We start from the raw sequence: 18,642 nt of genomic DNA, 5'->3' as shown, positions 1-18,642 counted from the left end.
TGTCGCGATTCAAATTTTACTGGGAAAATTGGACGGTCACACTTTCACTTTCATTTCTCTTGTGATACCGAACTTACAAAATCAACTATCCGAATGGTTAAATAGAAGTGATTGGATCACCAAAAGAGGAATCGTCATTGGACTTGCAAGGTATCCTAGGAAGTTTGTCGGGTAAGTGGGACCCAAGCCAATCAAACACATGCATTATTACTCCAACTTCTCCGCAAGAAGACACAGCCATAATTGATTCCAAACTCAGCACGACGACGACGTCTTCGACGATCATATCCGCACCACTTCCCGTGCCTCTCTCTCTCTCTTGCAAAGCTTTGTCTTTGCAGTGCTCTCTCTCTCTCTCTCTCTCTCTCTCTCTCTCGCAAAGCTTTGTCTTTTGCAGTGTTTTGTACGAGTACTCTGGTCTGCACTCGATTTACTCCTTTCAAATCAATAAGTTCAGGGTAAGTATTCCTATACGTACCCTGCTTACACATATAGCTATTTTTTCATTGTCACTTTGTCTTTTTAGAGTAGTTTGGTTTGGTACTAACCCCTTTGCGATGAAATTTTAACTCTTTCTTATACTAGCACAGTTACTGAGATTGTTTCATATGGGCTGTGGTCCTTTCGTTTGTATACTAGTATTTTGTGAGATTTTTGGAATTGTGACTTACCAGGCACCATGTCAATCCATTTTTAGTATCAGTTAATAGGAGACAATTCACTAATATATGTATCAAAATGGACAACTATTTTGTTAACAAAGTTGCACAATTTATTATAGCCACCATCTCATAACAATATCAACCATGACTAGTGGTTCTGGCTTCGCGTTGGCAATCTTATTACTTGGTTATCTTCGATTAGTTTATGCGTCACAAGAATGATAGTAATTACTTATCACTCGAGATGTAATTAGTTTTTTTTTTTTTTTTCTTTTCTTTTCTTACAAAACTTTTGCAAGGTTAAAAAGAAACTGAGGTGGCCAGAGCAGTTAGAATTTAATGGGAACGATAGCGATCACCTTAAATTGGCATGAAAGGGAAAGATCTCTAATAAGGTGCAAGGGCATGAAAGGGAAAGATCTCTAATAAGGTGCAAGTATAATCTATGAGCCTGTCTACCGTTGCATATGGATTTAATTTTTGCTACATATTACCAGCTAGAGTCAACAACCTGATTGAACTATCAGAATGCATCCAAATCACTTGATGTATATATCAATGGGTTAGTGTTGAGAGGGACATGTAAGTAATTTAAAAGAATTTACAAATAGGAGTGGGTTTCACGATTAGATGGATTTATACTTTTGGTAACTCTATTGACTCACCATCCAATACGATTCTCAAGTTTAACATTCGATTAATTGAACTTAAGTAACTATAGAATGGACTAGATTACTAACACTCTATGGCTGTGTTTATAAGAGAAATGGCGGAAGAACCGGTCAATGTGAATGAGTTCCAGGAACTGGCAAGGCGAGCCCTTCCGAAGATGTACTTTGACTTCTACAATGGAGGAGCTGAGGACCAATACACTCTAAAGGAGAACATGGAAGCATTTCACAGAATCACGTTAAGTATTACACCTGTCATTCTTATTAGCAGAAAAGGACACCATTTTAAATCTCTTCTCTTGACTGGTCAGTTTTAGGCCAAGAATTCTTGTAGATGTGAGCAGGATCGACATGTCAACTACTATATTGGGTTACCCTACGTCGGCACCAATCATGATTGCTCCAACTTCATTTCATAAATTGGCTCATCCCAAAGGTTTGGATTCAATTAATGCATTTCAACTGAAATATGTTTTTACGTAATTTGGTTTTGTGTTCGATTTTGAATTTTGTTTTATACCAGGAGAGGTTGCAACAGCCAGAGCAGCAGCTGCATGTAACACCATAATGGTATTGATACTTTAATCTGAGCTCAACTTTTTAGGTTGCCCCGTTGAATACTGAACCATCCCGCATCGCAGGGATTGTCCTTTTCGTCTACCTGCACAGTAGAGGAGGTTGCTTCCAGCTGCAATGCCGTTCGCTTTTTTCAGATATATGTATTCTACTCACTCTCCTCAGCTCTAGTCAGCTTATGTTCCTTGAGTTCCTTGATGTGATATTTGATCGTTCTTTGGAATTGGCCACATAGTATTCATATTACTCTGATCCCAATTGGAGTCTCAGAATTCAGTTTGGTATCTCTTTGTTGATATAGGTATATAAAAGGCGGGATTTAACGGCTACGTTAGTGCAAAGAGCCGAGAGATACGGGTTCAAGGCTATGATTCTTACTGTCGATACTCCTAGGCTTGGTCGAAGGGAGGCAGACATAAAGAATAGGTGAAATTCATTTCCTTCTCTTTTATATCATTTTCACAAACTAGTACCTTCAACATCCTTCACATTTTGGGGTTGTTTCTCTCGTCTAATATCGGGATATGCAATGGTTGTGCAGAATGATTTCTCCTCAGTTGAAGAATTTCGAAGGTCTATTATCAACTGAAGTAGCTTCTGTGAGTAGAGGATTTCTGTTACCCCACATATGCATTTAATTATGATCATGAACAATGTATTTTGGTTGTTCTCTGTTCCAATTTGACAATGCATAATATCTACTACATTATATAACTGTTGATTTGGTTCTCACTGCATGTTTTGGGGTGTGGACACCAAGCAGATCATGTGAAAAGAAATAAATGAAGCACCATTAATTTGCTATTGCAAACTCGCCTTTGGGTTATTTGGATGCTTTTGGATTACTAGACAGACCTTTTGTGAAAGCCAACTTCCCTGACAATTGCCATTTTTACAAATGTATGTGGGTTCAATGGGGTTTGAGTCACTCTAGTAGTGAAAAGATGAAGATGAAGTAGAGGTGCTCATTCAACTAATTGTCTTTATGTTTGAATGGAGATTCACGTGTTTGACTATTTTTTTCTCTTCTTTGTTCTTTTCCTTTATATTTGCTAATTTATTTGCGACTCATTCACCCACAAGTAGCATATGCCTGTGGCAATTATGCTGTTAGTTCCAGTTTATGATGGGCTGGCTGTTTACACATACTAATGGGAAGAGAGAGTGGACAACTTATGCAGTATCATATATGTGTTAAACCTATGTTCCTTCTCGTGTCGGTCTGTATTCTGTGCAGACAACAGATTCAGGTTTTCGTAGTCTTTTGCAGTTGCGTATCTTCGTTCAAACACCAATCTCCTTGTGTTTGTTGCTGAAGTATGTACCTTAGTAACATTACCATATAATATCCATTTCCTGTTAGATTAGTAACAATGATCACTCACTCTGCAGGATAAGGGTTCAAACCTTGAAGCTTTTGCAGCAGAGACGCTCGATCCATCTCTTTGTTGGAAGGTATAATCTAATAGTCTACCTGTCGCTACCTGATAATATGATCACACGGTCAACCATAACAAAGGTGTTACTCTTGGGTCAGATATCTACCTTGCTTGGAAGTATCACTTGAAAACTTTGTAATAACAACTCATACATAGGATGATATGTATTGATGTTTTAGTAGTTAATTTGATCATCAAGATCTTAAGGTGGTTTTCTTTACATTAGTCTTACTTTGGTTAATCTCATTTAAAATTTCCAGGATATTGAGTGGTTAAGATCTATCACAAGTTTGCCAATTCTAATCAAAGGGGTGCTTACTGCTGAGGATGGTAATCTCATGACTCTGTAATACGTGTTTGTCTTACTTCATATTAAACGTTAAGGGAACCCATGATTTGTTGATGACATCTTTGAATCTTTAATAGATTTTGAGATAAAAATGATGAGCCTAAACTAATCTAGTCTCTCGTTTTCTACTTTTGTTTACAGTGACAAACGAAAATTGCTTATAATCTGGTATGATACTCTTGGCAGCAATAAAAGCTATGGAAATAGGCGTTGCTGGGATTGTTGTCTCCAACCATGGAGCTCGCCAACTGGATTATTCCCCAGCCACTATCACTGTTCTAGAACAGGTTAGTTATGTTTGAGTTTTTCTCGGCTTAGTTGATGGCGTCTGATGCAGATATGCCAGCAAATTGAAATCAAATATGTGCTATGGTTGGTATCTTATATTGACAATATCATGTGGGGCAAGGAAGATTTTCATGCATTAGGTAACCTAATTAAGCCAGGTAAAAGGCAAACAGAATTCATGTCAGATCTGAATTGAGTATAGAACTAATTTTGCTACTTCTCCAGTTCTAGGTTTTCCAGCTTCCAACTTAGTTATTTCAATGCTTGAAGCAATTATAACACTTCTAAATATGCGGAGGTTTATGATGTGGTTGTTTCAAGAAAATACTACTTAACGAGTCATGTCGGAATGAATGTCTTGAAACATAGTATACTTCCATCCACAGCACTTAATTTTGTACTAATTTAAGCTTTTTTTCCCTTCATTTTTCTCCCTATAGCATTCTTCTCATGGTAACAAGCATCAAACAAAATGTATTGAAATTTGAAGAATTGGAGTTTTTGCTGGACAATATCTATAAATCGTGCATAATTCATCAGTAGCTGAATTTATTTATTTATTTATTGATAAGTATCAGTAGCCAAACTTATACAGAAGTACTTCGAAATGTGCCCTTACATGTTAAATGTTATGTGATTAAATTCTATCCTCAAATGCAAGATTGTTCGTGTGCATGCACCGTACATCACATTGTTCATGCATGACAAAAGGCATTAATGGATGGGATACTTCTAAGAATTCTGCTATGATCCCTTCCGTTTCATTTGTCCAGTATAAAAGATGGCTTCTAGCTTAGTTCATGCATCGTGTTTGATGTAACACCACACTCTTCTGATCAAGCGTCATTAGGAATGGGAGACCGCTTCATGCTTAGGCAGAAAACTTTTGGCCAACCAATACCAAACCAAACTGAGCTAGTGGTATCGAGAAACCGAGCTAGGCAAGCATGAGAAATTAGTTTGGGTCTGAAAGAAGCCACTATGTTAGTTCATGCATCGTGTTTGATGTAACACCACACTCTTCTGATCAAGCGTCATTAGGAATGGGAGACCGCTTCATGCTTAGGCAGAAAACTTTTGGCCAACCAATACCAAACCAAACTGAGCTAGTGGTATCGAGAAACCGAGCTAGGCAAGCATGAGAAATTAGTTTGGGTCTGAAAGAAGCCACTATGCTTATATGATGCCAACTGGCTTGGTGTGTATCAAGTCCACCCCATCCCAGCATCCTCATAGTTAAGAACACAACGGGGGAATGCAAGGAGAAACCTCCCAATGCACAACCCCAGTATTGCCAGTCAAAGCCGAAGACAAACCGGAACAACCCACCTTTTGTTGAGCCAATTACTTGTTGGGGGTAAATATGCTTAAGTCAGTTATTTGGTTGTAAAGGGTGGTCCATTATTCATCCTTCACACTTCTTCTAACCCATTAACGTGGGATTGGGATGTCATACAAATAGAAGACTCAAATAAATGAACATGGAACTCCAACTTAGCTAGTTAACCTAATTAAGCCAGGTAAAGGCAAACAGAATTCACGTCAGATCTGAATTGGGAATAGAACTAATTTTGCTCCTTCTCCAGTTCTAGGTTTTCCATCTTCCAACTTAGTTATTTTAATGCTTGCAGCAATTATAACACTTCTAAATATGTGGAGGGTTATGACCTGGTTGTTTCAGGAAAATACTAGTACTTAATGAGTCATATGTTGGAATGTATGTCTCGAAATATGGTATACTTCCATGCACAACACTTAATTTGGTATAATTTAAGGCTTTTTTCCCTTCATTTTTCTCCCTATAGTGTTCTTCTCATGGTAACAAGCATCAAACATAATGTATTGACATTTTGAAGAATTGGAGTTTTTGCTGGATAAGATCAATAAATCGTGCCAAATGCAAGATTATTTGTGTGCACGCGCCATACATCACATTGTGCATGCATGACGAAAGGCATTAATGAATGGGATACTAATATTTGAATTTTGCTACAATCCCTTCCGTTTCATTTTTCCAGTGTAAAAGATGGCTTCTAGCTTAGTTCATGGATCGTGGTTGATATAACACCACACTCTTCTGTTCAAACCTCATTAGGAATGGAACACTGGCTTCTTGCCTGGGTAGAAAACTTTTGGCCAACCGATACCAAACCAAACCGAGTCTTGTGTCTCAGTCAATAAATCCTATTTTTCCATTCAGCTCTGTCCAGGGCTTCATGCCTAGGCAGAAAACTTTTGGCCGATACATCATCTCATAACCATTATACTGCAACTGCAAACCAGTAGTGATTGTTCGGTGCATAGGTAAAGGCTCTCTTGATGGCAGGCATGAGAAATCGGGTTTGAGTCTGAAAGAAGCCACTATGCTTATATGATGCCAAGTGGCTAGGTGCGTATCCAGTCCACCCCATCCCAGCATCCTCATAGTTGAGGAATACAAAGGGGGAATGCAAGAAGAAACCTCCCAATGCACAACCCCAATATTGCCAGTCAAAGCCGAAGGCAAACCAGAACAACCCACCTTTTGTTGTTCCAATTACTTGTTGGAGCCTAACAACATGGGTCACTATGCTTAAGTCAGTTATTCGGTTGTAAAGGGTGGTTCATTATTCATCCTTCACACTTCTTCCAACCCATTAACGTGGCATTGGGATGTCACACAAATAGAAGACTCAAAGTCAAAGACTAAGAAATGAACATGGAACTCCAACTTACATTCATATCATTGATTGCGTTGACTACATTTCAAGGCGATAATACAAACTCTAAGCTGCACATGCATAGAGATGCGCCAATTCTTTTAGAGTGGTTGACCCACATCTGGTTCTCTAGAAGCTGGGAAGGGAACCGTTGTTTTACAAAGCATTCATAACTTTAGAATAGACGAGATATCTCATCACAAATTCTCTGTATAGGTTCTTGTACTAGAATCGAAAAGCGAACAATATTGCTGTATGGTCTTGGAAATTACCTTTTGTTTCTGGTAGGCACGCTTCATGTTTCAAACACATAAGACAATTATTGTATTGTGAATGCAGGTGGTCCGTGCTGTTGGAGGGAAAATTCCTGTTCTCATTGATGGAGGAGTGAGGCGGGGCACAGATATCTTCAAGGCATTAGCTCTTGGTGCACAAGCTGTTCTGGTAAACTCTGACTCTGAAGTTTTGACACTTCTGACATGTTCAATATGTTCTTCTGCTTTTCTGCAAAGTGCTGTGTTTCATGTTGCACCATACTGTATTATATCTCATAGGAACAATAATGGCTGGAAAAAAAAAAGATAGTTTGGAAGACCATTGTTGCTCCATTTATCTGTTATTTGGGTGCTGTATCTCCTGCTTGGCCCTTTCCTAATTTTGTTTCTTCTCTCTCATGCAGATTGGGAGGCCAATCCTCTATGGATTGGCAGCAAAGGGAGAATATGGGGTTCTACGAGTCATTGAAATGCTGAAGGCTGAGCTTGAGCTCACCATGGCGCTGTCCGGATGCCCTACTTTGAAGGATATCACAAGAAGTCATGTGAGGACAGAGCAAGACAGACTCAACTGCAGACTTTAGGTTAACGAAATATTAAAGTAGGACCACAGATAGGTGATTCTGATCAACTATCATGGATCCAAATACTTGCTGGAGTTCTGCAATTGTTTTCCCTTCTCCCGGTTTCTTAAAACAAATCACTAGAAATTATGAATTTGTTCTATGATGATGCACGTGTGTTGTGTTGGAAGTGAAAGATCGAATTTTCACCGTGTCCTTGTTTATGTACAAAATAGATGGTCATGGGGAAACTTCCACTTACTATGAAGTTCGGCAGTTTAAATATAATAAACTGAGAATCTAGGTGTTACATTAAGAGTGGAGGAATTTTTGAAGTTTCTGACCAGATTTTATACAATAGACTCTGTGGAAACAAGAACACATATATTGTTCTGTTCCTCTGTAATGAGTAGATGTTCGTACAAACCGACAAGAGAAACAGCTCTGCCGGAAAACATTTTCATTGTTGAATGATGGCAAGCACAAACTGGGGCTCAAATTAACATGTTTTCTTCCTCTTTATAGCCTCTATCACATATTGGATGAGGAAGCTCTACTCATCCAGAAGACACAGGGTAATACAGGGAGGCTCCAACTTTATACCTACAGAACATGCAGCAGCATGTAAAGATAGCATGTTTTACTTAAAATTCACGCATTTGAGCCCTTAACACTGGATCATCAGTTAAACGAGAACATATCAACTACTTTTCCTTTTATTTCAGGGCAGAATACGCCATCAATTCTTCGGTTTTCATAAGATGTACAAACATTTAGTTGACATGACTGCATTGCCTTTCTTGGCCATCCAATTTATTCAACTTTCCACATCAGTATAATAGAAAATCAAACTGAAATCAGGAAATTCTTTTGTTACAACACCATTCTCATTCCTTCTACAAATACAAACCTGCAGATTCCTAAACCTAATTGGTACATATATTAAGAAAGGTGACCAGCTTACATAATCGACACCGAAGGAAAAGGGAATATCATATGCCCAATGTACTTGGCTTAAATTCTCAATTTATTTCTTGGCAGGTTTGGAAAACCCAACAGAAACCCCCACAAAGGAATTGAACATCCTCATCAAGGAGCACCTGAGTATGATATTATTTCTTCGGCATGATATAAGAATCACCTGGTTGATCTCCTCTCTAACTGATAGGAAAAGAAGTGGGGCTTTGAACCATGGACAGCTACAGCAGCATTACTAAGGTGAATTGAAACCAAGCTTTGGTGGTCATTAACTCATGCATTATTCATAGAGTTACTCTTGTTCACACCTTGTAGCTCCATTGGCGAATTAGTGATACTTCCCACTGAGCCAAGGGTCTGTGAACTCAACTGAGGGCTCGCGGGACAAGCTTCAGGATTTCCACCACTCAAGGGATGCAAAGTCCCCGAGCTCAGTTGTGGGCTCATAGGAGTCCTCTGGCCCATTTGCTGTGGGCTAGCTTGCTGCTGCTGCTGCTGGGATTGTGGGTTTAGTTGCTGCGGAATACCCAGAGTTGAGGGCGACCCCACCTGTGGTGGTGAAACAACAGCTTGTAGGGGTGAGTTTGTTTCCTGCTGCTGGAATTGCTGCTGTTGCATCTGCTGCTGCATCTGTTGTTGTTGTTGCTGTTGCTGTTGCTGTATCTGCTGCTGCTGTAACTGCAGCTGTTGCTGGTGCTGCTGCTGTTGCTGCTGATGCTGCTGCTGCTGTTGTTGTTGTGGTTGCTGGTTCATGTAAAGGTTCATCCCTGACATCAACTTTGGTGGTCCCATGGGCCCCATAGTTGTTCGCTGCAAGGGATTAGGGTTAGCCCGATTTAGGGTCTGGCCGAGCATTGAAATGCCAGCGGAGCCCGGGTGCATCTGTCTAGCTCCTGAAATCCCGCCTATACTTGACTGAGGGCCAGCCAACATGTTTGATGATCTGTTATGCGTCAATCTAAGTTTAGAGGCCAGGACTTGTGCTTGTACTGGTGTTAAAGCCCCAGAACGAAGTTGTTGGGTTAGGGCGTTGCTAATACTCGAGGCCTGAGCCAGATTAATTGGGTTCTGGCCTATGTTGCCCAAGCCCGAGATTGGGCCCATCGGTGCCGAAATAGAAGTTCCTCCCATCCCCCTTGGACCCCCCATACCCATGACATTGCCAATTCCTCCAAGCCCAACCATGTTGCTGCCCATATTTCCCATTCCCATTGCCGTTCCAAGTCCCATCATCATTTTCCTCGGCATTTGTGTCTGCTGCTGCTGCTGCTGCTGTTGTTGCTGCTGCTGTTGTTGTTGCTGCTGCTGCTGCTGCTGTTGCTGTAACATCTGAAGTTGGAGTGGAGAGTGTTTGTTAACCATGTGATTACCCAGGGGCATGTTGGGATTCTGCCCTACTGTATTCATGTTAGAAAGTTGATTTGCTGCTGCAACCAGAAGAGGCGATCTCTGGAACTGGGAAGGTTGATGTTGCATTAAGGACTGTTGGTTTTGTGGCTGATGCTGTTGCAATACTGATTGTGGCTCGAGTTGTTGGGGCCTACCAGGGATTGAAACTCCAGCCAAGAGGCCTTGAGAGTTTTGCAAGGCCTGAGCGTTTCCAGGAGGTAGCATCCTTGAACTTGGTAGATTCTGGGTTTGTGCTAGTGATGAATTACCACTATTAGTTGGGTTTGCAACTTCATTGGAGGGTTGGCTAGAAACTGGATCTGAATATTGCTGCATCTCTACTCCTGCATTATTCTGACTGATTCCAGTGGCATTAGATTGACTAGTTGAGGCACGATTAGGGCGGGCGGGTTTAGGTTGGACGTGATCTTCCACATGATACCCTTCACGTATCATCTGCATAATCAGATCCCCAGAATTCATAAAACACTGTGATGGTAGAACTCAACATCCAAACTAAGTTAAAAGAAAAGAACATACCAGTGAGCTCATTTGTGATGCGTGCAAGTCCGCAATATGCTGTCACAGGAACAGTTAGACGTATAAGACAGGGCAATGGAAAATCATACAAGTAGAGGCTACGATAATGCATATAAGTGATGCTACTCAAACAACAAAAACAGTATCCTTAGAAGTGTCCATTCCTACTCTGAGTGCAACAGGAAACCACGCCATTGCTAGAAAATAGACGAGCAGACCACCCACAAAAACATAATTCCTTTTCTGACCAAAAGCAAAGTTCACCCATACAATATGTTCTACAGAAGAGTGAAATCCATGAAAAAGTAAGAGATCCACACATTCTTAGCAGATCGGAGGCAAGAAGTTGGCCACTAAGACATGAGGACTAAACAAGTATAGTGGAGTCAAAGATGCTTGAGTTACTGGTCCTACTGGACTGTTTACGATAAGCATAAGAAGCAACATGTCAAGGATAAATCCAAGGAGTAGCCCAATACGGGTAACAGGAAGGACCAATTAGTGGTGGCAACACCACAACTGGAGCCATTTAGTAAATTAATGTGATTATACAAATTGAAGTAACTCATAAGGGAAGAGAATATCCTGAAGACAACTATAGTTTTATGATTCTACCTCTGAAAAACTATGTCCCATTATCTGATCCGAGAGAAGATTGTTTAACAGGATAGAGCGATGATGAAGTAACTATATTGATCACTCCAAACAACTGAAGATGAGCTACATTAAATCCAAACCTGAAAAGTATTAACTGTAATATGCTACGTATTATGTCAACTTTACAGATGTAGGCTAGGAACTCACAGCATTCGGCAAAGTAGGAAGATAATCCTCAATAGCCCAATATTCATTATCTTCTATGTCTCCATAGTGCATTGCTATGGTTCCATCATTTGGTTTCCCTGACAAGATCATTCTAGTCCGTGTCCTAGGAACAATAGAAAAACCATTTCCTGACAGTTGAAAGTGGAATTGTTAGCAACCAAAGAATCAATGAGTTGAATAATTTCACACGTTTAACCATTTATGTGGGAAAAAAACCTTGAGGTATGCGCTCAGTCTGCACAAATTTCAAAACCCTTATCTTGCAAACATTCATGCTACCACCTTCAAGTGATTTTGACAATGGCATTGTACATGTTTCATCTCTGAAATCCTCGTTATTGGAATCACTGGAGAGAAGAACCGATAAGCTTTCGGCAGGATATGTAGAAGGTTTTTTGATGGGTTGCTCATCCACCTTAATCTTCTTGCTATTAAGCTGATGCCTGAAAGAGAAAACAATTAAATCGGTTCCCAAAGAAAGATGGAGAAACATAGTGTGCATAATATAATTGAAACTCTGACTAGCTTGATAGCAGTTTCAGAAACAAATGAAGCCAATAGAATTACATCAAGGATAGAACTAAGAACTTAATTTTTCCCCAAGGTATTGGTGAACTTAAAGACATGGATACTCAAGAGTTACTTTTTTCCTTAGTTATTGTATTATTGATGGACTTAAAGACATGGATATTTAAGAGTACTACATTTTAGTTAACGAAACAAGAGAATGAATAGACTTTGAGCTAGAATTCTGGAGGTACCTTAGTGTCTAAAAGGTTTAAGTTAAGTGGAAGTGAGAACGTATGAAGTGTAACTTTAGCATATCTAAAAAAGTGGATGACTATTGACTGAAACTTGATGGTCAAGAGGTACCTAAGAGCGACCATTGTCAAACTAGGGCCAATTTATTTATAAAGGGGAAAGATTGAAGAGAATGCGCCTCATAGAAACAGAGCAGAAATGCATAAAATGACAACCATGCTTGATCCACATTATACCTCCTATCTACCATCTCAATCAACTTTGAGAACCTATCAAGCATTATTGGGTCAGCCGAAGACGGAGTACCAACTGGAGGACTGCTTGCGTTTAGTGGAACGCTCATATTACCGACGCTGGCAGGAGATCCAACCCCACTCATTGCTTGGGTCTTTGGAAGGGAATTTGATCTCCGTTTGCTATGTAGTTGTGCCTGGTGTTGCCGCTGCATGGAATCATTAGCACTTGACGTCATAGATGTTGTTCCGCCAACTGCAGGAACAGGAGTAACTGCCATTTTCTCCTTCTGAGACAATCCCAGTGCAGATGTTGCAACCGGTCCAAATTGGGGTGCCATTGAACCACTAGAAAATTCTCCAGATTTTGAGGACAAAGGAGATTGAGGCAAACCCCCGGTAGAAACACGAGGACTTTGTACTGATTTCCTTTTTGGAAACTGGTCCTCTTTCCTGAAATTGTTGTCAAGAGTCTGACCAAGATTATTCCATGGACTTTGTGGAAAATTGGATCTCATTAATCCATGTTGGGGTAACCTCTGCTGTAGTCGTGACTGGTGGAGCTCAATGTGATTTCTCTCTGCTTCCAACATGTGCATTTCGTTGTTATTTTGGTTCAGTTCAGTTTTTTCCAGTCTCTCTGTCTCAACTGGCTCTTCCTTCGCATTTCTCATCCCCTGCTGTGCCACAGTGAACTGTGTCATCCCACCTTCATGATTTAAACCCCCTTCAAACACCTGCTGGGGATACTTGTTCATGCCATTATTTGGATACTGAATCCCTCTAGCAATTGACTGCTGCTGCAACAATGCAGCTTTCCAGTGTGAATCTGACCCCTGAAAGCTGTCCATATGTGGTGCCATATGCTGCTGTTGATATGCATCAGGACCCAAAGATGTAAGCCTTGCTCTCTTATTCACACTGGACATGGGTGACAGCTGCCCATCTTGATTTTCTCTCTTACCCTGAACAGAAGAAACATTAGAGTTCACATGGTTGGCATAAGAGATCATCATGTCCTGCCCAGAAGGAGAAGCTCCTGGTGCATTCGAAATCAGCCCTGACCCATGATCCTGCATCATTCTTGGATTGCCTACCCCCGGTTGATATTTTGGTTGGTGAGATACTATGGGCAACGCCACAGAAGCATCTGGCCCAAAACTTTTAGCTCTTGATGCTAGCAAATTACTAGAACCAACATTTTGTGCAGTAGGATTCTCATGCACATTCTGGTACATGACAGCGCCATACATGGGTCCTGCGTCTACAGACCTGAAGTTTGAGCTCTCAGGCACCCTATCTATGCAGACCTTTTTCCCATGGATTTTATTGTCAGGAGTGATGGTAATTTCTGGGATCTGTCTGAGTCTTTTCCTCCGTAGACTACACACAGCCAAATTTAGCTGAAAATTAAGTAGAGCAGATATTAGTTATGACCTCCAGATGAAGAGAATACATCCAGTGTCCATTTCATTACCTTCGTGGGAATGGGGTTATCACAGAGTCTGTCTAACTTAGGAGTAGGATCTAGACAAAGTTGCGGCTGCAGGGCTTTCAATATCCGGGACTCAACTTCCTACAGTGAAGAGAGTACATATATCAAAAGGCGTCAAGTTCCATTTGGTCAGAGATGAGAAGAGTGCATCATACTCACCATTAGATCACCATACGTCCAAGTACTATCGGAGATCGATGGGATGTCCTTTACCACATTCTCAAGTGACATCCTAAGATGAACTTTATCAACAACAGGAGGACCATTTGAAGAAGAAACTGCAAGCCCTGCTCCAGAAGTGCACTTCCGAAAATCTCGCACCTGCCATGATTCAAACATCTGAGGCCAAACTTCTCGAACCAAACAAGTAAATGGAATGATCAACATCGACTATATCATCTAACATTCATCATTTTTGAAACTTTGGAGAAGTGAACAATCAGTAGCATTTATGTTTTTCTATGTACGAATTGCGACTGTAAACAAGCTAATTTTCACAGTCTACAAGAATTAGTTCAAACACTAGATAACTTACCTCACACACAAGCTTCCCATCAACATACTTGCAGGGTATGTCATCTAGGATATCTCCAGGCAATCGGCCAGACTCAATTGCCTTGAAGCACATGAATTCAGAGAGCAACAAAAAATTAGTACAAGAAAATGTTGTACCACAGATAAAACACCACATAAAGACACAAACTAAGCATCCACCAAAAAAAAGAAAAGGCAAAATTGGCATCACTCCCTTATGCTGGCAGTATGCTATAAAACAGTCCACGCATAAATGGGTCAAGCCAAATGGTAGACGGGCTTCTATGTAGAATTTCTCCTTCCCTTTTAAGTGAATTGACCCAAACAGCAAGTTCCTCATCAACCTCTAGATAGATAGCCCAAGAGAAGCACAAGCAACAAATGTCTAATGCCAGGCCACACTATACGAGGTACCATATACTCCTATAGCCCGGAAAACAAAATAAAAACTAAATGCAAAATGCAAAATCACTCACTGACAGATTAAAAGGGAAGAAGTCTAACAGATGCTCACCGAGAAGAGAGTTTCAGAAGTCCTATCATATGGATGTATAAACTTCTGACCATCTTGCAGGGTTGCCTGATACACATTTTCATCTAAAAACGTCATTATTTGTCTAGAATACAAGGGAGTACAGAACATCAGTTGTACTGGATCATAGCAAACTTTCAAGAAACCATAATTGATTTTCAACAAACCTCTGAGGGATTTCCTATTGAATAGCCATCTGCGAAGAGGTTCAGCGTGAAAGAAACTTCACTCTCTGTCGAAATAACAAAGAACCAACAAACTTACTACAGAAAAGAAAGAAGAGTAAACTGTATCCAGCAGACATAAGAAATCATTTGAACGTCAAGGACAAACCAGGTATTGTAACATCCTCCTCCCCTCTGGTGACGTCAACCTACATCGCAAGACACTCACAATTATCATATAAAAAAACTTTAGTAAGAATTCAAGCTAGTTCTGTTCTCCAAAAACCAACAGAGCAGCTCTATCAAGGTTTGCAGGCACCCAAAATACTTACCAACTCCAGAAAATGAAAGCAAAAACAAAAAAGCGGCAACAGTGATTCTCTATAAGGAAAACAAAATCTACTTATTTTATGTTCACATTGAGAAAAGGGAAGGGGGGGTGGGGGGGTGGGGGGGGGGGGGGTCTGCAGACTGGGGACATTGCAAGCTCAGCTAATAAACTTATTTAGAGTTGGATTCCTCATGCAATAAATCCATATTGTCTTCAGACTTTAGATCTTTGTCCAATTCTTTCATCATATACGGTACTTCCTCCATTGGGTTACAAAATGAACTGATATTAATTCCTCCATGAGGTGCTGAATCATCCCGCTCAAGCTGGGGCGGTTCCAGTGTTTTAAAAAGCACATAAGGCGCGCGCTATAGCGCGAAGCGCAAGGATTGCACTTCGAGAATGTGGGCTATAGCGCGGAACCCAAAGGCGCACGAAAGGCGCTGAGTCTCACTTCTTCTTCTTCTTCTTCCTCTTCTTTCTATTTTCCACCGACGGACCGACCCACATTTTTTTTTTTTTTTCAGTCAGTCAGTCACAAAGTGACACTCACCTGCTGTTTGTTTTTTTTGTTTTTGTTTCCAGCTCTGTTTAAAGTGACACTCACATGCCTCTAGATTTTATTGCCTTTAATCCTTTTGTTATGTCTCTAAGGCTAAACATTATTATGTTAGCTTTTCATGGATGATATGTTATGTTTAGTGTTTGGTACTTTTGTTTAACCATTGACATGTTATGTTTTATGACATTTGAAAGTTTTACAAATGTATTTTTATGTTGAAAACTTGTTCTAATAAAATTTGCCTTGTTGCGAAGATTTTTTTTTTTTGGCGCTTTGCATCAATAAAGCGCGCGCCGCCCCTTGCACTAAAGCCCCAGGGGACCATTGCGCCTAGGTGCACCTTTCGCCATTTAATTTAAAACACTGGGCGGTTCCAAAAATGAGGAAACAGAAGGTCCAGTAGGATTTGATATATTTTCCTCTGCTTTCTCGTATCTTTTACAGAACAACATAGAGGGAAAACAAGCTAAACCTTGAACCTCCATTAAGAAGTTTCTTGTTTAGTCAGGCCCAAAAAATATCGGAAGTCAACAATGAAGATTCAAAATTCAAAAATTTTTTTTTCCTAATTCGCAGCTGCCTACAACCTTTGCTTGAGTTGGGAGGTGATTACACTCGATCGATCTAACATACAGGGGAAAACATGAACAGAAGTACCACATATTATCCACCAACATCGCAAATTAACACATAGCAAATTCATACAATACCCACTGCTTCAAACTTTAAACTGGAATCAAGATCATAGACAGCAATCTTCCTACTAACGAGTTAAAAAAAAAGAAGGAAACCCAATCTGTTCTTAATTCAAGCTAAATCAAGCAGTAAACAAGATTCATCCGATAAAATCTGAAAATTTTCAAGACTCAGAATAACTGCACCAGGCTCTTAAGGTGATACTTCATCCCAAATCGCAAAATCAGATTCACACCTCTCCGTCCCAGAAAAATTGTCCATTTCCACTATTTAGACCTCTCGAAAATCGGTCTATATTACGTAGTTCATAATACTCTTTCTAATTATAAAAACTTTGCTAATAGAACTGAATTGAATGACATCTATCAAACAAGATCCATACTGCATATGAAATACACTATAAATTAGAAAATCAAGATTATTTTACGAGAGAAGTGAATACTGAAAAAGGACATTCCTTATGGACAGTATGGAGTAGAAAGTTCATTTATCTAATACAAACTGAAAATTTTCAAGAACCAGAGTTACTGCATCAGATTCTTAAGTTGAGACTTAATTACGGTCTCGAATCGTAAAATCATCCTCCTTCCGTATAGTCCATTTTCACTATCTAGACCTCCCAAAAATGTCTTCTTCTTCTTCTTCTTTTTTTTATAAACTCATAATAATTTTTATAACTACAAATACTTTATCTCTATGCATCAAACAAGATCAACACAGCAGAAACTATAGACGATTTCATGAGAGATGAGAATAGTGAAAATCGACAATGTTTACGACAAACGGGGCATAAAGTTCCAACACTTTCCAAAATTTTCTCATCATCCAAACAGGAAATTATTTGAAAGAGAGGGAAAAAAAGCACCTCGAGCTTCTTAGTGGATGTGGAAGTAGATTCATTTCGACCAATTTCCTTCGGATTAACGCCGGCACCGTCTTCTTCGACGGCGGAGTCGGGTTGGACCGGTTTGGGTCGAAACCTCGTGCCGGTTTTTGAGACCTTGAACGAGACCCCCATGGCCGTGTCTCGGATTCTGACTTGTTTCAGGCTTAGGTCGTGTTCGAAGCTGTTAGATACATGGGTGAATTGTATGTAAGGCGATGCTGAACTTCAACATGACATTAAAGTGTGAGGGAAAAACCCTAAGATGTGATCAAGTGATGCTGGGAATTATAGACAAGAGTGCTTGATCTGTGAGATACACACATGGAGAGAGAGAGAGAGAGAGAGAGGCGCAACATCAAAATGACACAATGGAACTAAATGTGCTTATATATAGAACCAGAACGGGGAGTTACTACAAGGCTGTGTTATGAGAGATAGGGATGTTAGAGAAAGTGTCGTCCTCTGTCCAATTTGTTAAATCCCATTCTAATTGGATAATAATTATTTACAATATTTTTTAATGGAAATAGCTAATATAAAAAGTATGAATTTTGTTTTTTTGAAATAAATTTTTCTAAATCGCATAGTATTTTATGAATGAAGAAATATAGGCATTTTAAAAATAACACAAACTAAAAAAAAAAAACTAAGCAAAATATGGATGGAGGGGGTAATAATTTCTATTTTCCAATTTTAGGCTTCTTGTAAGAGGAAATATTGGGTTGAAAAGAATTAAGTTGTTCGAGTTAAAAAGTTTTCTAAATTTTATATTGTTCTTGGCTTATCAAGAAAAATAGAGCTTAAAAAGTCAAGCTGTTTTAGAGTAGTATAAGATGAATACCTAAGGGGTGTTTCCACTAACCAATAAGTTGTGGACTACAACTTTTTAGTTTTGTCCTTATTCAATTTTTTCCCACATTTGTTAGATTTATGCCAAACTTTTACTCCTATGTAATACTAGTTCGTCTCGACAAGAAATTGAAAAAGTAAAAAATTAAAACTTTTACACAAATATTTTGAAAAATATCCAAGAAAAAGTTCAAAAAAGTCAATTTTTGGCCTCATCCCGCGTCCAGTCGAGACCTAAGGTTTGCATTCAACCAACGAACGATAACAAAGGCACGAGCCTAAGATTATGTGCACCACTTGCCAGGATGTCGTTCGGCCTCGCCATCAGCTCAGCTAGTTTGAGG

The 18,642-nt window shown here is 39.7% G+C and overlaps 2 protein-coding genes across 2 annotated transcripts; one reads left to right on the top strand and one right to left on the bottom strand.

The window, feature by feature from the left end:
• Positions 1-240: 240 nt before the first annotated feature.
• On the top strand, positions 241-7,838 carry LOC131297946 (peroxisomal (S)-2-hydroxyacid oxidase GLO4-like). Its single transcript, XM_058323172.1, has 12 exons — positions 241-458; positions 1,425-1,571; positions 1,645-1,769; positions 1,857-1,903; positions 1,975-2,052; positions 2,211-2,335; positions 2,451-2,508; positions 3,302-3,364; positions 3,609-3,678; positions 3,884-3,984; positions 7,024-7,128; positions 7,364-7,838. The coding sequence occupies exons 2-12, from the start codon at positions 1,429-1,431 to the stop codon at positions 7,541-7,543; spliced, it is 1,095 nt and encodes a 364-aa protein (XP_058179155.1). The 5' UTR covers positions 241-458; positions 1,425-1,428; the 3' UTR covers positions 7,544-7,838.
• A 496-nt stretch (positions 7,839-8,334) lies between these two features.
• On the bottom strand, positions 8,335-17,824 carry LOC131297940 (protein PHYTOCHROME-DEPENDENT LATE-FLOWERING). Its single transcript, XM_058323158.1, has 12 exons — positions 17,429-17,824; positions 15,144-15,183; positions 14,978-15,042; positions 14,793-14,858; positions 14,280-14,360; positions 13,904-14,065; positions 13,727-13,825; positions 12,253-13,652; positions 11,471-11,697; positions 11,234-11,382; positions 10,430-10,468; positions 8,335-10,345 (listed from the first exon to the last, which is right to left on the bottom strand). Exons 1-12 carry the CDS (start codon positions 17,579-17,581, stop codon positions 8,774-8,776), a joined length of 4,053 nt encoding a protein of 1,350 aa, XP_058179141.1. The 5' UTR covers positions 17,582-17,824; the 3' UTR covers positions 8,335-8,773.
• Positions 17,825-18,642: the final 818 nt, after the last annotated feature.

The sequence above is a fragment of the Rhododendron vialii genome, chromosome 8a (assembly GCF_030253575.1).
Source record: "Rhododendron vialii isolate Sample 1 chromosome 8a, ASM3025357v1".
In the NCBI taxonomy this organism is placed as follows: Eukaryota; Viridiplantae; Streptophyta; class Magnoliopsida; order Ericales; family Ericaceae; genus Rhododendron; species Rhododendron vialii.
Note: the sequence above shows the minus strand (reverse complement) of the source record. Positions and strands in the feature narration are given on the sequence as shown.